This window comes from Aquila chrysaetos, chromosome 8 (genome assembly GCF_900496995.4).
Source record: "Aquila chrysaetos chrysaetos chromosome 8, bAquChr1.4, whole genome shotgun sequence".
Taxonomy (NCBI): Eukaryota; Metazoa; Chordata; class Aves; order Accipitriformes; family Accipitridae; genus Aquila; species Aquila chrysaetos.
The window spans coordinates 37,288,243-37,304,749 of NC_044011.1; the positions used below are offsets into that span (position 1 = coordinate 37,288,243).

Consider the following 16,507-nt stretch of genomic DNA (forward strand, 5'->3'; position numbering starts at 1 on the left):
TCGTGCCACATTGTGCGTCGTGTGACGTGCAGCAGCGTGCATCGTGCAACATCGTGCAGCAACGTGCAACATCGTGCGAGGTGCCGCCGTGCATCACGCATCCTGCAGCACTGCCCCGTGCACCCTGCAACGCCGCGCCGTGATGCACACGCCCCGCCCCCGTGCACGCGCCCGCCGCCGCCCTCCCCCCTCGTGCACGCGCCCGCCGGTGCAGGAGGAGGAGGAGGAGGAGGAGGAGGAGGCCGAAGGAGGCCCGCCGCGATGGACAGCACGGGCAAGGAGCGGGAGGCCGTGCAGCTGATGGCGGAGGCCGAGAAGCGGGTGAAGGGCTCCCACTCCTTCCTGCGGGGGCTCTTCGGGTGAGCGGGGCTGGCGGGGGGGAATTGCAAACGGGGGTGCCCGGATTATAAGGGGGTTGGGGGTGCGCCGTGTGCGAAGGGAAGGGTTGCAAAAGCCGGGGGGGGGGGGTGGCGGTGTGCGTGGGTGCCTGCCCAGCTCCTGCCCTGCCCGCCCGGGTGCTGTGCCCCCCCCCCCCCCCCCCCCCCCCCAGCGTGGGTGAGTGTCTCCTTTAGTCTCTGCTGCGGGTGGGCTGTGTTAGGGCGTAGCGGGGGAGAAAAACCACAGCCCCCCCCCCCCGAGCATAGCAGGGGTGAGCCGGGCCGGGCGTGCTCCAGCAGCCCCCCCTTCCCGGGTGCTGCCTCGCCTGTAGCTGCCCATGGACACGGCGGTGTGATGAGCCCACTCGGCCTCTGCAGCTCAGGGCACCTGCCTGTGCCCCCCCCCCCAACCCGTGTTCAACCAGCTGTGGGGGGGGGATGTCCCCGAGTCCGGCTCCACGGCGGCTGCGTTCATCCCAGCTTTATCCCGATGGGGACTCGCCACTGGTAATCCTCTCAGGGCCGTGGCGTCACCGGGGTTCGCCCTGGCAAGGGCTGGCATCTCCCCTTACGCCGGGGAGCGTCCTCACCCCAGCGGGCAGCGGTGGCAGCACCCAAAGGCTCTGCTCGGGGCTGCTGGGAACGGTGCCGGGGCGGGGCTTGAAGCCCCCCATTCTCCTTGAGGCTTTTTGCAGCTCCAGGGGGGTTTGGACCAGGCTCGGGGGTTTTACAGATGATTTTCTGCCCAGCGAAGCCGCGGTCCCCTCGCACCGCCGAGCCCACGGCGTGGGGCATGGAGACCTTCTGGAGCGATGGGGTTGCTGGGGGGAAGCGATACCCCCAGAAAATGGCAGAGCTTCTTTTTTACGGGGTCTTTTTGCTCAAAAGTAGATACTCCTGGGAGTGCGAGAGCCATGCCTGGAAGGGTTTTGAAAAACTAGCAGTTTTGGCCACCTCAATCTTGGCTTTTTTTTTTTTTTTTTTTTTAATTTTAAGAAAAGAGCATTTATGGAGTGATGCTCCTGTGGAGGCCTCGATGTTTCTAAACAACAGCCTAGAAAAATCTAGTGCTTGCAGCCCTAAAAGCAGAAGTTTTAAAAATAAATTCCTTCCCAGCCTCCAGCAGATTAATCAGGCAGGGCGTGCTCCAGGGGCATAATCCGGGCAGCAAATTGCCACAAATCCTTGAAGCGAACTGGCGGAGATTTCGAGAGGCAAATTTCTCATTTTCTTGGGCTACAAATAGATGCAAGAAAAATTGCTTTTAAAATGGAAGAAGAGGTGGTGGGTGACTTTGCTCTCGGCATCCTCCTGGGGAAAGGGGGTGCCCAGGCTGCTGAGTGCCCAGCCAAAAGCACTATCAACAGCCGGGCTTTTTTCCTGAAGAGCTCCATTAGCTTGCACAAGTGCTTTTCTTTTTTATTTTTTTGGGGACTAAAAGGCTGAAAACCACCCGGGTTTGGACGCCTTGCAGGGTGTAGCATTACCTCGCACCACCTCCTTTGGCTTTAGTTCATGCAAAAGGCGGCTTTCAAGGGCAAGAAGCAGTGCAAAAAACCCGCCTGTGCTTAGAAATGAAATGTGGTTGTCTGCCAGAAGAAGGAAGGGATAAAAAAAAAAGGCACTAATAAATGTTGTTGCCTCCTGTGCTGCAGCCCTTTCCGGGGGTCAGCAGGACTGTGTGCTGCAGAGGGCAGTACCGAGCTTATAGGAGTAAGTCCATGAAGAAATCTGCATTTTGTAAACAAAAATATTTAACTTCACTCTCTCAAGATAAATTAATCATTAATCATCCGGTTCGGGGAGCCGAGTTACGCTACTAAAACCCACCAGTTAGGCTTCTGTTGAGTTGTTCTTTCGCAGCAAGTTGTCCAGCATCTCTTAATTTTTGGTTTGCTTTACATTCTCTAAATGATATGGTAGTTTGTCACGTTAACTAGAGTTTGCTTTCTGCAGGTGTTTTTGCAGAGTGTCTCATGAGACTCTGACGAGTCAACTGCTCCTTCCCAAAAAGGAGGGGCCCAAGTCAAGGTGCGGATGGGGGCTTGCTCCAGGCTCCAAATTCTTCAGGAACGTGCAAAAACCCGAAGCTGCTATTTCAGGAGTGGGTTTTGTCTGCTTCCCTGTCCCTGCTTTATGCAATGAAAAACGGTGCCTCCCCTTTCTAGCAAGGGCTTGGTTACTCGGTGCCTGCCAGCTCCGCCTGCTCCCCGTTCGCAGTGGGGCTTGGGGGACCCTGTTTGGTGCTAACTGAATTTCTCCCCACCTCCACCGTGTGTTGGTAATGAGCTGGCACCCTGGGAGAAGGGCTGGCGAGGGCAGGGGGCTGCCGGTCCCCCAAATCCAGCCGTCCCCTCTCTGAGCAGCGTGATGCTCGCCCTGCATTTTAAAATTAGGGTGATCAGCCTCATCAAGCCTGGAGGGGCCACGTCGCCCGAGCGCATGGGGTTGCAACACCCCAAGTCCTATTTCAGCTTTCGGCCCCTGTTTTGGGGCCTGCGTTTCGTTCTGGCACGGTGTCAAGGGCTCTCTCGTTGCATTTCAGGGGCAACACCAGGGTGGAGGAAGCCTGCGAAATGTACACCAGGGCTGCCAACATGTTCAAGATCGCCAAAAACTGGAGTGGTGAGTACAGCCCCCGCTGTTGGGGTGGCTGATGCCGGGGTGACCCGCGAGAACCCGAGCATCTTCCTGCGAATTATCGCAGGGATATTTTATATCCCAGGCTGTTTCCATGGGGATGGTCCCTATGGCGATGCAATTCCTCTGCTCTGCCCAGCCCTGTGATCGTTTAAATATTGGGAGGGTGGGCAAAGGGGGGTGCCCTGAATGTTCCTGATGTTAAATTAGTCGGGGTGCCGTTTACCGTTTTAAAATGAAAGTTTGTAATTCTGCAGGGAAGCCTGCTAAAGGGACGCTGCCCTGGATTTGCTCATCGAGCAAGGAAGTACCTTTGGGGTGGGACGTCAAACCTGATGGGCTTCAAGATCCAAGGGATCCCCCTTGCTGATCCAGTAGATGCAGGGCACAGTCAGTAGTGAGGATGAACATGCGTTGCCAAGGATGAGCTTGCGTGTGGGATGCCCCCACTGTGCCCCGTGGGGACGGGCTTAATCCACAGCAGACGAGCAGTGCCCGGACACAAATGATTGGGGGTTGTTGCATCTCTTGACCTCTCTGGGTCCTGGGAAGCGATATGTGCTTTGCTGTTTTGTGGTGATCCCGCTCGTTACCGGGCTGGAGGGGTACATGGGGTGGGTGTGCACTTCTCTCCCAGCTGCAGGAAATGCGTTTTGTCAGGCGGCCAAGCTGCACATGCAGTTGCAGAGCAAACACGACTCGGCCACCAGCTTTGTGGACGCTGGGAACGCCTACAAAAAAGCAGACCCACAAGGTAAGGGGAGCGAAATCTGGGATTGCTTCTTGCAAAGCTGCTTAGTGGCAGAGGAGGTGGCTCGCCGAGGCTTTCAGTAGTCACCGGGGCTGTGGAGCCTCGCTGGATGCTACTCGAAAGCCGTAATACTGCACTTCTGCTTCTCCAGAATAGGCTTTCAGATAATGCGAGCTAGTCGGCATCGTTCTGGTCTGCTGTGTGGATCGGCACGTGTACGGGTGTCATCTCTAGGTGATCTCTGGCACTTCGGCTTATGCTGCAGTGCGTTGGTTGTGAAGCACTGCCCCTCGATAGCTTCCTTGCTGGTTCAGCTTGACTTTGGAGACATTCACTTCTTAAGGAATACTTAAGGCAGTTCTCAGGTGTGGATCACAGTGGGATCCCTGCCCTTAGCTCCAGCCCCGTTCCCAGGGGTTTCCTCGGGGCAGAGAGTTGGGCGGAAAACGGACTGACCTTTGATGGGATGAGGATAAAGGAACTGGATTCTTTAAATCTGGTTGTAAAGAGCAGGGTTGTGGTTTTCTGGAAAACCTCTGACTCCCTTTACCCTAGCTGAGTGTTTGGAAACACACCAACCAATCCACCAGTATTACCCATGCTTTTCTGTGCCAGGGTGCTGAATAAACTAACTCGGGGCTGATAATACTGTTTTATAACTGTAAAACACCCAAATTTCCCAGAAAATGGCAGCCCCTGCATGTTCATGAGATTGGTATTTTGAATTTTGCCCTCTTTGAGGGTGCAGCCTGACAAACCCAGGGTACAAGTCGTTTGTATTTTGCCCATCCTAATTTTTGACTGTTAGCTTTCAGCGTTGGAATTTTTGCCAGGGCGAACGAGCAGGCTGTTGGTGGGATGGGGGTGTTTGGGCTGGGTGAATTGGGATTAGATCCACAGGTGCAAAAATGCGGGGGATGTTACACCTGTAGGTCTTAGGGGTTGAAAATGTTATGTCTGTTGTTCCAGATATACATAAATGTGTGAGTAGATACTTATTTGAGAAGCTGGTGTGTGATCTGATGAAGAGTAATGTTACCGAGATCTGATTTTTGGAGGGCGGGAGGTCTTGGGCTGGGAAATCTGATGTGCTGGCTGACTTTGTTGTTTTTCCTGAACACTCATGCTGCAGAGGCCATCAACTGCTTAAATGCAGCTATCGATATCTACACTGACATGGTAAGAAGCTGCACTGGCAGCTTGTGGACCGATGTGCTTGTAAGAGATGCAGCTCGGTAAATGCTATGTGTGCTGGGTGGAGGGGGAGCCCCCATCTCATGTACAACCTCTGCCTTCTCTAGGGGCGATTCACTATTGCTGCCAAGCACCACATCACCATTGCGGAGATCTACGAGGCTGAGCTGGTAGACATTGAAAAGGTAAGGATGTCGGGCACTGCTGGTACTGCTCTGCAGGTGCTGCGGTGGCGGCTGCATTTCCTTCCCTGGCCAGAGCAGCGCCGAGCTCAGCGCAGCCAATAAAACCCATCTCCTGTCCGGCACCAGGCTTCTTTATGTAGGTGCAAGTCAGCCGTAACTTGGAAGTTAGTGTTAACAGGGTGAGCGATGATTTTCCCAGCACGGGTCTCTGGTGGGGCAATCCTGACTCTTTTGCGTGCCTCTCTGCTGAGCAACAGCACGGCGGGGCTGGCAGAAACACCCAGGTGAGAAACCTTCTCAACTGAAGTGGTGTTTTCACGTCTGAAAAGCAATGCGGGAAAGTTGTGGGGCAGTTCTATAGCAATTTTCTGATGCACCCAAAGGAGGCTGCTGTTACTTTTAGTTCACAGTTCAGCACCAACCCTCTCTCGTTTCCATAACCAAGGGTCCCGAGCAGGAATCCTGCAGCAGCTCAACTGGCTGCAAATCTTCTGCTTGGAAGTTTGCAGAACAAAAATTTGTGGTTTCTAGATATTATTTTCTAGACAATCATTGGCTTCCTCAGCTCTGCTTCGTTGGATCCCATTTATCTCTGTTAATGACTTCAGTGTTGCCTCTCCACGTGCAGCCCCACTTAAATCAAGCCCTGCTATGTCAGGGCTGTTCTGTTAAGCGGTTTATTCTATTGTGGCAAACCTGGCAGAAGCCTTGTCGCGCTGTGATTGTAAGTGTTTGTAGTCATTACCTCAAGAGTAGTGTCACCTGTATTAAATCTGCACTGGAGTTTGGGACACTTAACAAGTTCACGGTCAAATTTCCAAGGGCAGCCTCGTGTTTTGAGTGTGCAGGGGATGCATGGCAGCGTTTCGCTCCACCAGAAGCCCCACAGCGTGCCATGATGCTGGTCCGTTTATGTGCAGAATGCAAAAGCTTCTGTGAATGTGGTCTCTCTACGCTGGTCTGACCAAAAATTGTACTTCACAAGTGACGTTCAAGCGTGATGTTTCTGTCCCCAGGCGATTGCACACTACGAGCAGGCTGCGGACTATTACAAAGGAGAAGAGTCTAACAGGCAAGTATCTTTATAAGGAGTCACAACAGGGAAGGGCTGGAGACGGGGATTTGTCCTAGATGGCCCACGCGCTTGCACACCTTGCCTGCCAGCCTCTTCTAAAATGTCCTTTGGTGGGATGCCCAAGTCCTGCTTAGATTTCTGTTTAAGGTTCTCATCCTGCAGGAAGGCATGTCTGGTTTGGGGTGCCCGGTTTGGGTGTGGAGAAAGCATGGAGCGTTTGAACAGTGTCTTGACACCAGGTCCGTGCTGAGCTGAAGGTCTTTGTGCCTTTCTGTGTGTTTTAATTTTGGCTGTTAAAAAGAAAATTCCCCTAATTTGCAGCTTTTGGGTCCCACTTTTTTTATACACTAAGTACTACAGGTAGTGCTTGGAGGTACCAGGGTATGGATTTCTGTCCCCTCCCAGGACACAATTACTTACTTTAATGCTATAATTGATTGTAGCTCAGCCAACAAGTGTCTGCTGAAGGTGGCTGCCTACGCCGCGCAGCTGGAGCAGTACCAGAAAGCGATAGAAATCTATGAGCAGGTGAGGGCGTGCGCTTGTCCAACGGGGCTGGGGCAGCCTGGCTGCCAGCGCCTGTGTGGTGCTGGCCCTGTGCTGGCCATCGCGTCCCTCGGCAGCTGCGGCTGAGCTCCTGTCCCTTGCGCTGGCATTGGGGCAGTTATGGCAATCTTGGTGGTGGGGATGTGATGAGTTTTCCTCTGTAAGACTGAGTTTTCCAGCTGTGTTTACCCATGGCTAAATTCTTAAGGACTGTCCTACACATGGGACGTTTCAGGTCTGGTCAGGGGTGAAAGGTTTTCTTGTTTAAAGGGTGCTGCAGATTGGATGAGAGATGTGAATCAGAGAAAATCGTGAGCCAAAAATTTCTTGAAAATGAAAAGCAGGTCAGCGTGTCGGTCTCGCAAAACTGCCGTGGCCTAGAAGCTCCTATCTTACTTATTTTGGGGCCGATTATGCCTTTATGAGACTGTCGTGGTTTAACCCCAGCCAACAACTAAGCGCCACGCAGCTGCTCACTCGCTCCCCCCACCCTGCCCCAGGGGGATGGGGGAGAAAATCGGGAAAAGAAGTAAAACTTGTGGGTTGAGATAAGAACGGTTTAATAGAATATAAAAAGAAGAAACTAATAATGATAATGATAACACTAATAAAGTGACAGCAGTAATGAAAAAAGGATTGGAATATGCAAATGATGCACAGTGCAATTGCTCACCACCCGCCAATCGACACCCACTAAGTCCCCGACCGGCGAGCCCCCCGCCCCAACTCCCCCCAGTTCCTATACTAGATGGGACGTCACGTGGTATGGAATACCCCTTTGGCCAGTTTGGGTCAGCTGCCCTGGCTGTGTCCTGTGCCAACTTCTTGTGCCCCTCCAGCTTTCTCGCTGGCTGGGCACGAGAACCTGAAAAATCCTTGACTTGGTCTAAACATTACTTAGCAACAACTGAAAACATCAGTGTGTTATCAACATTCTTCTCACGCTGAACCCAAACATAGCACTGTACCAGCTACTAGGAAGACAATTAACTCTATCCAAGCTGAAACCAGGACAGAGACATAGTTTGCTCCTTGGCTTTTAAGAGTTACTTTAGCTTACTGAAGGCATTTTTTCCCACAAATCCTGTTGTTTCTGGAGAAAGGCCGGGGGAAGCAAATCTACAGTTACACTTTTGATGGTATTTACAAATCCATTTGGCAGAAAATTTCCCCCAAAATTTGTACACTTGATTGCTCTGCCTTCGTGTCAGGTTTTTATTTACCTGGGAATACTTGCAGTGCTGCTTTTGTGCTTCTGGAGGGTTAATATTGGAGCAGGTTTTCACAGAGTCGACTTGCTTTCCCCCTTCTCCATCAGACAGGACATACTGAGGTGCCAGTGTGGTACCCCTGAACTGGTGCAGCGGCTCCCTGGGGCATGCTCTCGCAGCTGCCTGCGAGTCTCTGACTTCGCTTGCGATTAGTTAAAAACTGTCTGGCTTCCCAATAGCTTTTTGTATGGGCGCTGGCATTTTTTTCCATGGTTTTTATTCGCAGACAGCTGTGTGGCGCTGTGTGTAATTTTAATCAGCTGTTTTGTTTTTAATTCAGTTCTTAATGATGCAGTTTTCTTTCCCAACTCTAATAATAACTTTTTTGCACCTAGGTTGGAACAAACACGATGGATAATCCTTTGCTCAAGTATAGTGCGAAAGAGTATTTCTTCAAAGCCGCTCTGTGCCACTTCATCGTGGATGAGCTGAACGCGAAGGTCAGTGGGCTCAGAGCGGTTATCCCAAACTTTTTGCATCCCTCTTAATCCACCTTTGCCGGCTGAGACACATTCTTGCATGCACGGGAATTTGCATGGCTGTTGCATGGACTGAAGCTTGAAGTGCTGTAGTGTCGAATTGGATTTACTGTGAATACTTGCTCTTGGATTTACTGTGAATATTTTCCCAAGCTCTCTGTGCGGTTTTAGGACTGGAAGGCAAAAACTGAAATAAAAAGCAAGCAGTTTTGTGTGAAACAAGCGTAAGGGTTGTCTTCTCTCTTTCAGCTTGCGCTTGAGAAATACGAAGAAATGTTCCCAGCGTTCACAGATTCACGGGAGTGCAAGCTATTGAAAGTGAGTATGAAAATAATAGTCATGCTTGAAAATGCATACTGCCCTTTACTTTGTGCTTTTTCACCTTGCAATAGATTTGGTCTTCTATTAGAACCTTTTAGAGGACATCACTCACTTTGCATTGGGTTTATACCAGACTTGGGGAAGTAGCTGCAGCAGCAGGATGATGATTCTAGCTAACTTGAAAGAAAAAAGCCCCAAACTATTTCTGTGTTCATGGCAGGAGGTTTGAACAGGTTGTGAAGGTGCTGCTGCTGGACATGTGGGTGCCCCGCAGTGTGGGTGGAGAGGTCCCCTCTCCCCTGGGGACAAGATGCCCCCACACTGGCCCTGTGGGAACATGTGGCAACAGAGCATTTTCTAATTTTTAATGGCATTCTCCTAGAAACTGCTGGAAGCCCACGAGGAGCAGAACTGCGAGGCGTACACCGAGGCAGTAAGTAGTCATGAATTTGCTAAGGTGTGCTTGTGGATGGTGGATTGTTCCTTTTTTTTTTTTTTTTTTTTTTTTTTTTTCCCCCCCCAGTATGTGTGCACTTAAACATTGGGTAACTTGTTGCCCGAGCTCTGCGACCGAGTCCAGCGGAGCAGAACACCAGGCACATCACTGCTTAAACATCCTGCCACAAAACAACCTGCAGGAGAGATGGACACTAGCAGAGCTGCTTCCAGCCTGGGCTCTAGCACGTCCCAAACTTAATACTTTAAAATTACTAGTTTATGGTTGAGAGTTAAGTAAAGATCCTGCCCAGTTTTGCTCCAGTTCCTTTCTGTGTTTGACAGTGGCTTAAAGTGCTCTGTGTTTTTGGATAGATATCTTTTAATTTAATTTTATTTTTTTCTCTGGGAAGAGTAGAAGTTTTAAAAGACCATACTTCAAGAGCTGCAGAATACTTCTTTTGCAGCAGTCTCATTTGCTTTCCAATATCTTAATTTAAACTATTTTTTTCTAATAGGTTAAAGAATTCGATTCAATATCACGGTTGGATCAGTGGCTTACAACCATGTTGCTTCGCATCAAAAAGTCAATCCAAGGAGAAGGGGACGGGGACCTGAAGTGAATCATGCGTGGTATTTGTGGCATGCAGCCTAAGTAATCTGTTCTTGTGTTACAGCCAAGGACCACTATGGGATACATGATAAAATATCTAGCTTTATTTTGTTGCTTACAAATCCAATGACTTGTGTGTTTCGTTAGTATCCTGCTCTTTGTCGTGACAACATGGGTAGATGAGAAGCGATGCTCTGGGTATCACTGGCAGATCTCTCTGAGGCAAAAGAAGTACTTCTGGCAGAAATCCTTTCTTGGTTTTGTTAGCTGATGAACCCAAAGTCTGCACTTGCAACTACCGTTTTTTCCTGCTGTTCTGTCTTAAGGCTCAATACCATCGATTACAGCATGTAAATATTTTGTCTGTGCCAGTACAGTACAAATAATTGCTTCTGAGCTGTTGCTGTATTGTTACCGTTTTCTGTTTCTAAATGGACCTCTGTCAGATAGACTTGGATCTTGTTTGGTTTTTTTTAAAATGATTGAGCTTTTTTAATGGTGCTAGTGAAAGGCTTTGTGACTCTTACATACAGTATGCATGTGTGTGTATACATCCTATACAGATACATGTGTGCACCTATAAATACAAAATATGTAATGACCTTGTGCTGAAAGCATTACACGCTAGGGGACAGGACTGCTGAGATTGGTGTTAGCCCTCCGGACAGTTGTTGCGAGTAGACCTAGTTAACGGTGTATTTTGTATTTCAGATCTAAATATAAAATGTAAGGTTCTTCTATATTTTCTTGGATCTATTTTTCCACTTCCTTTATTTTGTGGTGCATCCCATCCCTCCTACCCTGAGATGAATTGACCCGAGTAATAATCTATTTTTCTAACTTTTCATTTACACGAACTCCTGCTGCCGTCTCTGCTACAGGTCTTTTGTGTGCGCCAGGCAATACCCGTTAGTTTCTGACCTCTCTGCTGTTAGCGAAGCTGCCTCGTTCTTGTGATGTGCAAAGGTGTTGACTGAGACTTGCTGTTATACAGAAACGTTAAGTCGTCTGGGTGACAGATGAATCGAGCTTGCTTTGAAAAGGTGTAGATGCGTTTAAAAATTCCTGCAGTAATTTTAGAAAGGTGTTTTAAAATGTCTGCAAGCAAGGCTCTTCTGTGCAATGCTTTGTTTAACGAGCGATGATTAAGCTACCTATTATTTCGTGTATATATTGAGGGACTTGGGAGTCTATGCAATTTGTTGGGAGAAGGGGAGTTGTCACTCAGTATTTCTCTGCAATGAAGAGATTTTTCAGCTGTGCTACTGACATATAAAGAATGAAAAAGTAATTAATTAACTGCTTTATTTGGCACAACTGCTGTTTAAGTGGGCCCTCCTCCATGGCCAGAGCAGGAGTATCACAGTAGTGCCCAGCGTGGACTCTGCCTGTTGTTTCTTGTGATGAAGCAATACTCTCCGGCAACCAAAATGCTGGCTTTTGCACTTCTCCTTTCTTCAGTTTTTTGTTTTTAATCTAGATATTTGAGTAGAACATAGTCTGGCTTATTGGTCTAAAGGGTTTAGTTCTATTGAAGTGGTACTTTACCACTGGCTTATGGAAAAGAAAATGCTCCTGGTACATGCCAAATTATTTTTTTGTGTTCCTGACTGATCTCACTGGTCACTTATTTTCCCTAGACTATTCTGTGCATCCTAACTTGACAGGAAAGACCCATGAGCTGTGCAAAACTGGCAAGGTGAGTGCACTGAAAAAGCCTGGACGATGCTCCTTCTTCTAAGCAACTTCACTTTCACTTCTCAGATGTGTTTTTAAGGCTACTGCTCGTGATCGACCTCTGTCCGCAACAAAACCATCACTTTAACTTAGACCACCATGCGTCGTGTCTGTCCTTCCCACAAACTTGGCAAAGAAATACTTTCAGTTCCATTTAGCCTGGGGTTGGGGTCTGGGTCTTCCGGAGATGCTCAGAGATGGGGGCACACCTCAGCTCATCAGAAAGGAGGAATGACTGACGTTTTCTGAGGGTGTCCCGTTCCTGTAGCAGAGTCCTTTGCGCGCTTGTGCCACCTCCACAGGGCAGAGAAAATACTGGGCTTAGGACGCAGCTGGCATGGTATGTAGGTAATCTTACCGCAAAAAGATGGATTAGCTGCAGATTTGATCTCGTCTTGGACAAGAGGGCCTAAAGATGTAACTGCTGCTGAACTCACCTGTGGTAAAAGGATGGGGTTGGAACCCTTTTTGTTTAATTTACCTGTTTTCTTAGCGAGCAAAGACCCATTGTATTCACGGGTTTGTCTTGACTTGTATCCAACACCTTTGGAGCCTTGGTGAGGGGAAGCGCAGGCTGGGCGGTTTACTTTTCCTAGCGTCACACAGAACCGAGGCGAGTGTTTTATGCCTTTTTTTGTTCACTTTTCCAGTTGTCAGTATTAATTAGGCACAGTTGCGATAAGATGTGTATGGAGCTGGTGGACCAGAAGACCGTACCTGTGGGGTTGTGTGGTCTGTTACTGTGCTCTGGAGTAATCTCATTAAAATACAAGTGTTAGTTCTGTATAAGTAGGCTACACAGCATGTCCTCTGGTGTATCAGTGGTAAATTGTGACAGTTTTAAAATGATGATCTGCCACTCTGCTGTATTTTCCCTCCAGTACACAATTCTGTACTATGAAAACTTATTAATGAAATGGCCTTAGCAAGAATATAATGTTTTGTGTGAATCTGTACATTAATAAAGTGAAAACCATGAATGTAAGTAGTGATAAATGTTCTTTCCCGGAAAATGCAAAAGGCAGGCTAAAGCTAGAGCCTGACGAAAAGCTGTAGGGTGTGATGCTGAAAGCCAGTATGCATAGTGCTTCCTATGTCAAGGTGACCAGTTAAGGGTGAATACTTGTATAGGAAAGCACTGGCTGCTCATTTTACAGTGACTGTCACACCACTTAATCGCCTGTGGTACAACATGTCATCTGTAGGAAAGGGGAATGTCCCAAAGCGTCACATATCCTGTTTTTTCAGGTATGTTTCTTAACATCTAGCTAAAGGTAGGCTCCAAGAACCCTAGCCCAGGCTTCCGCAGCGCTGTACTGCCACTCTCTAGTGACAGGCCTGAGGAAGAAGAGTGGCACCCGGCAGCTTCAGGCCTGCCGTAGAGCCGAGTTAGGACTTACCCAGTCCCAGTCGTCCATTCCCAGCGCTGGGGGTCTGTGCGGTACATGGAGGGGATAGAAACGCTCGATACGATCATCAAGGCACTGGAAGGGTCAGTCTTAAGATTTCGATATTTTAATAAGAACAGTTCATACGAGTAACTCACTTCCGTACATTCATGGAGTACAAAAGTTTCCCTGGCTACAGGTACTAATGCTCAGATTTTAAATATATCTACAAACTCTTTACACTGATTGTTGGGAATGACTGAGCTTCAACAGGAACATCGTGCTTGATTGAATAAATATTTCAAATATAAGCTCTTGGAAGTGTTCTCTTTTAAAAAAAGTTCCCTTTCTATAGATTAAGTTATGATTCCATGGTAACACATCAGACGTCCCTTTACGGTTCAAAAATAGCTCTGTGCCACAGTTTGGGTATCTTTATTGCTTTGCCAACCCCTAAGCCTTAGAACGGGCCCTAACAAGGCTTGATTGTGCTTACCTTCAGAAAGTTTTTCTCACAGTTTCAATTGAGAAAGTTTCTGTGGAAATACTACATTAATAGTAAAATAAGGAGAAACAGAAAAATGAATTTGAAAAGCTCTAGATTTTCACATGGTGGCACTGGGAATCTGGTCCTGAGTTTGAAGCATTAACCATACCAGCAAGCTGCTGTTGATTGATTCATTCACTGCTGCTCCCAAAACCAAGAGTCGTCCCAGTCAGATGTTTCTTTGCCAATGCCAACTATTTCAAAGGTTCCTTCCCTCCACAGGGAAAATAAATACCCCAAATCCTCCCGGGTACTCCAGTGAGGTTAAACTGAAGGCAACCAAAGTAACTTCCTCATTCCAGCCCAGCTTTGGTCTTGGCAAAGGAAACACAGAAAATGCTTACCCTGGACAGAAACTCTCAGGTTTCCCCGTACAACAGCTTTCCCAGCTACTGGGTGCAACTGAGGAGAACAAGAAGGTGTACTCCCTGGGGAAAGGGGGGGAGATATTAAGGGAAGATCTGTCTGTCTTGGTAAGAAATGCCCAAATAGAAGCATGATTCTCATAGTGATTGGTGGCACTGGGATCCAAACCCAGCCGGCATTGGAGGAGGCTGTGTGAAATTGCAGTTTTGGAGCGTGGGCGGAACAGAAGTCATACTTGGCACCCTTAGTCCCTGTGCTCACTTTGTCACATTTCCTTATTTAAAACAAGCAAAAAAAGGCACATTGCCAGGGTTATTTACTAAAATTTAGCAGCAGATGCTAGTAAGCCTTTGAACTTTTAAGTTTATTCATCACTTACTTACGTTCCTAAGGCCTGCCTCTGAACACCTCACTGGGGAGGGACAGTTAAACAGACAGTAGCCTAAAACTGCCATTCAGATTCCAACATCAGTCTTACAAAGTATTCACAATCTGGGAAATAAAGGCCTAAACCCCTTGAATAGTCCAGTACATTTTTCACTTATTTGCATCTTTTTATGCCATTAGTCACATGAACCCTGACTGCCTCCCGTTTGTAACTGAATTTACCTCTGGCGACTCTTGCACTGGTGGAATTAGCTGTAGCAACTCGACAGCAAAACAGTCGTTAACTTTTCCCACCGGAGTATTACTTAATTTAAAAGTAGGTCTGCCATTCTGAGCAACAGCAGTGTTTAAGTGATGGTGGAGAAAAGAGCATTGCTGACCTATCTGAACCAGCAGAAAATGGCTTAGACGCAAGTTAACAGGAAAATGCCAGTAAGCTGTCTCTTTACACTAGCTTTTCCAGCATAGCTGAAATACTACTTTTCATAGACGCTTTTACAAGAGATGTTTTGGTCTCTTAAGTGCCAAGTTCTATGTAAGCTGGAGCAGTTAGAAGATGAAGACTGAATGAATGCAAGTGTCAAACTGCACCAGGTTTCACTGAAATGTAAGAATAATGCCACCACCTGTACACATGCAGCACTTGGCTCCCACTTGCCCATTTTGCTATTAGAGAATCCAAACTCCTGGAATGAAACCAGATCTTTCCAAAGCTTGCTCCCACTCATATTCCCAAGGAGTGAGCTGGCTCACTGCTTGGATCTTTGGCAAAAGCAGAGATAAACCAACATTTCCTGAAAAGCAATTTAGTAAAACTTATTTTATGTATGAATTTCCACTAGGAAAAATGCAATTAATTTCACTAAGCTACTAGGCTGAGAAACAACATAATTTCTCTTGATTGTACATGTGTCATCAAATCAACTGGAAATCAAACTCGCACTTTCTTTATAACCTATCTGAATGTAGGTACTTACTTTCACTGCAGGCCAGCTAGAGCAAACAAGCTGAACTACACCCTTTTATTCATAGGGAATAAACTTCCTGGGACCTCTGCCTCCTCTACCACCACCCTGGTGTGGTGTTACTCTGTGCTACCTTCAGGAGATGGAGCAGTATGCGTTGGAGGTGGGTCATGACTTTTTGGAGGAAATTCTGGAAACCCAGTGCATGTGTTTCACATCTAGCCCTGCTTCCTTGTCATAGCTTCCCCTAGTTCCCTCAGTAGGTTATTGGCAAAGTCAAAGGACTATACAAAGGGTGCAGCTTAAACTGGATTTGTAAATACCAAATTATTCCATATTCACCAGAGCATGAAGCTGTGGCTGAATAGAGTCTGTCTGTGTATGCAGCACTGTCAGCTCACTTAAAGTGGTAGCTATAAGGGCTTCCTGGGGTCCCGGAGTCCCATCTGACTTACAGTCTGTTCCTGTGGCAGAACCGTTGTCATGCAGTGCAGTCACACTCCCTGGGACAGCAGTCAAGTTTTGATAGTGGCTGTTTTCAGAGAAAGACAGCAGCTTCTCTGGTAGTTTAGGTGACACATCATATTCTTCATCGGGAAGCTCTGTTTTGTGACCTTCATCATTCTTAGATGCTCCTTCAACAATGACAAGGAAGGACTTCCAGGGTGTGTTTTTATCATGTATCTGAGGGGAAAAAAAAGGGGGAAAAAACCCAGAGGGTTGAACACATGATGACTGTCTGGGAGGCAAAAGCCTGGATCCAGCTCATACTTGATGCTGGTACTAACGGTCTCTCTTTTCATCCCACCTAACTATCCCAAAGCTAGGGCAGTATACATCCCGGCATTAATGTGTGTGTCCCTGGTGAGCTTCCTGTTTTCATAAAGCATCTAACAGGTCCAGCAGAGAGCCTGACCCAGAAAGTGACTTCTGTCACTTGCCAGTTGCATGGGGAACATGCTCAGTGGTCACAGAACCAATGCGCGACTGAAGAGTCCTCAGGCGTGACCTACATGGGCTATGCCACAATGGATTAAGAATGGCTTCACTGCAGACTCGGGACTCAACACAAACCATTTGAGTATTGTAATGCCACATTGGAGAGAGGACAATGTGCTAAACGCAACAAAAACTGGACACAAGTCCCCTCCAGGCCTGACAAAGTTGACAGGTCAGCACGTGGCCACGGAGGAAGGCTCTAGGGCTACAAGGCAGTGGGATGACAGGTTC

The 16,507-nt window shown here is 48.0% G+C and overlaps 2 protein-coding genes across 8 annotated transcripts in view; one reads left to right on the forward strand and one right to left on the reverse strand.

The window, feature by feature from the left end:
• On the forward strand, positions 1-12,604 carry NAPB (NSF attachment protein beta). 2 transcript variants are annotated; one of them, XM_030023162.2, is made up of 11 exons: positions 1-359; positions 2,923-3,002; positions 3,655-3,771; positions 4,901-4,947; positions 5,070-5,147; positions 6,164-6,219; positions 6,666-6,750; positions 8,375-8,479; positions 8,768-8,836; positions 9,222-9,272; positions 9,793-12,604. In XM_030023162.2, exons 1-11 carry the CDS (start codon positions 262-264, stop codon positions 9,895-9,897), a joined length of 891 nt encoding a protein of 296 aa, XP_029879022.1. In that variant the 5' UTR covers positions 1-261; the 3' UTR covers positions 9,898-12,604. The 2 variants fall into 2 exon arrangements, with proteins under 2 accessions (XP_029879022.1, XP_029879021.1); XM_030023161.1 differs by lacking the exon at positions 1-359 and adding an exon at positions 853-884.
• Positions 8,475-16,507, reverse strand: part of GZF1 (GDNF inducible zinc finger protein 1) — an 18,965-nt gene continuing 10,932 nt past the window's right edge. For 5 of the 6 annotated variants that reach the window (XM_030023159.2, XM_030023158.2, XM_030023160.2 and 2 more), the window contains exon 6: positions 13,124-15,961. In XM_030023159.2, coding sequence (XP_029879019.1) covers positions 15,605-15,961 — 357 coding nt within the window. In that variant the 3' untranslated portion in view covers positions 13,124-15,604. Of the gene's footprint in view, positions 8,706-13,123; positions 15,962-16,507 lie in introns of those variants that run through there. The other variant, XM_041125290.1, reaches the window with a different exon arrangement.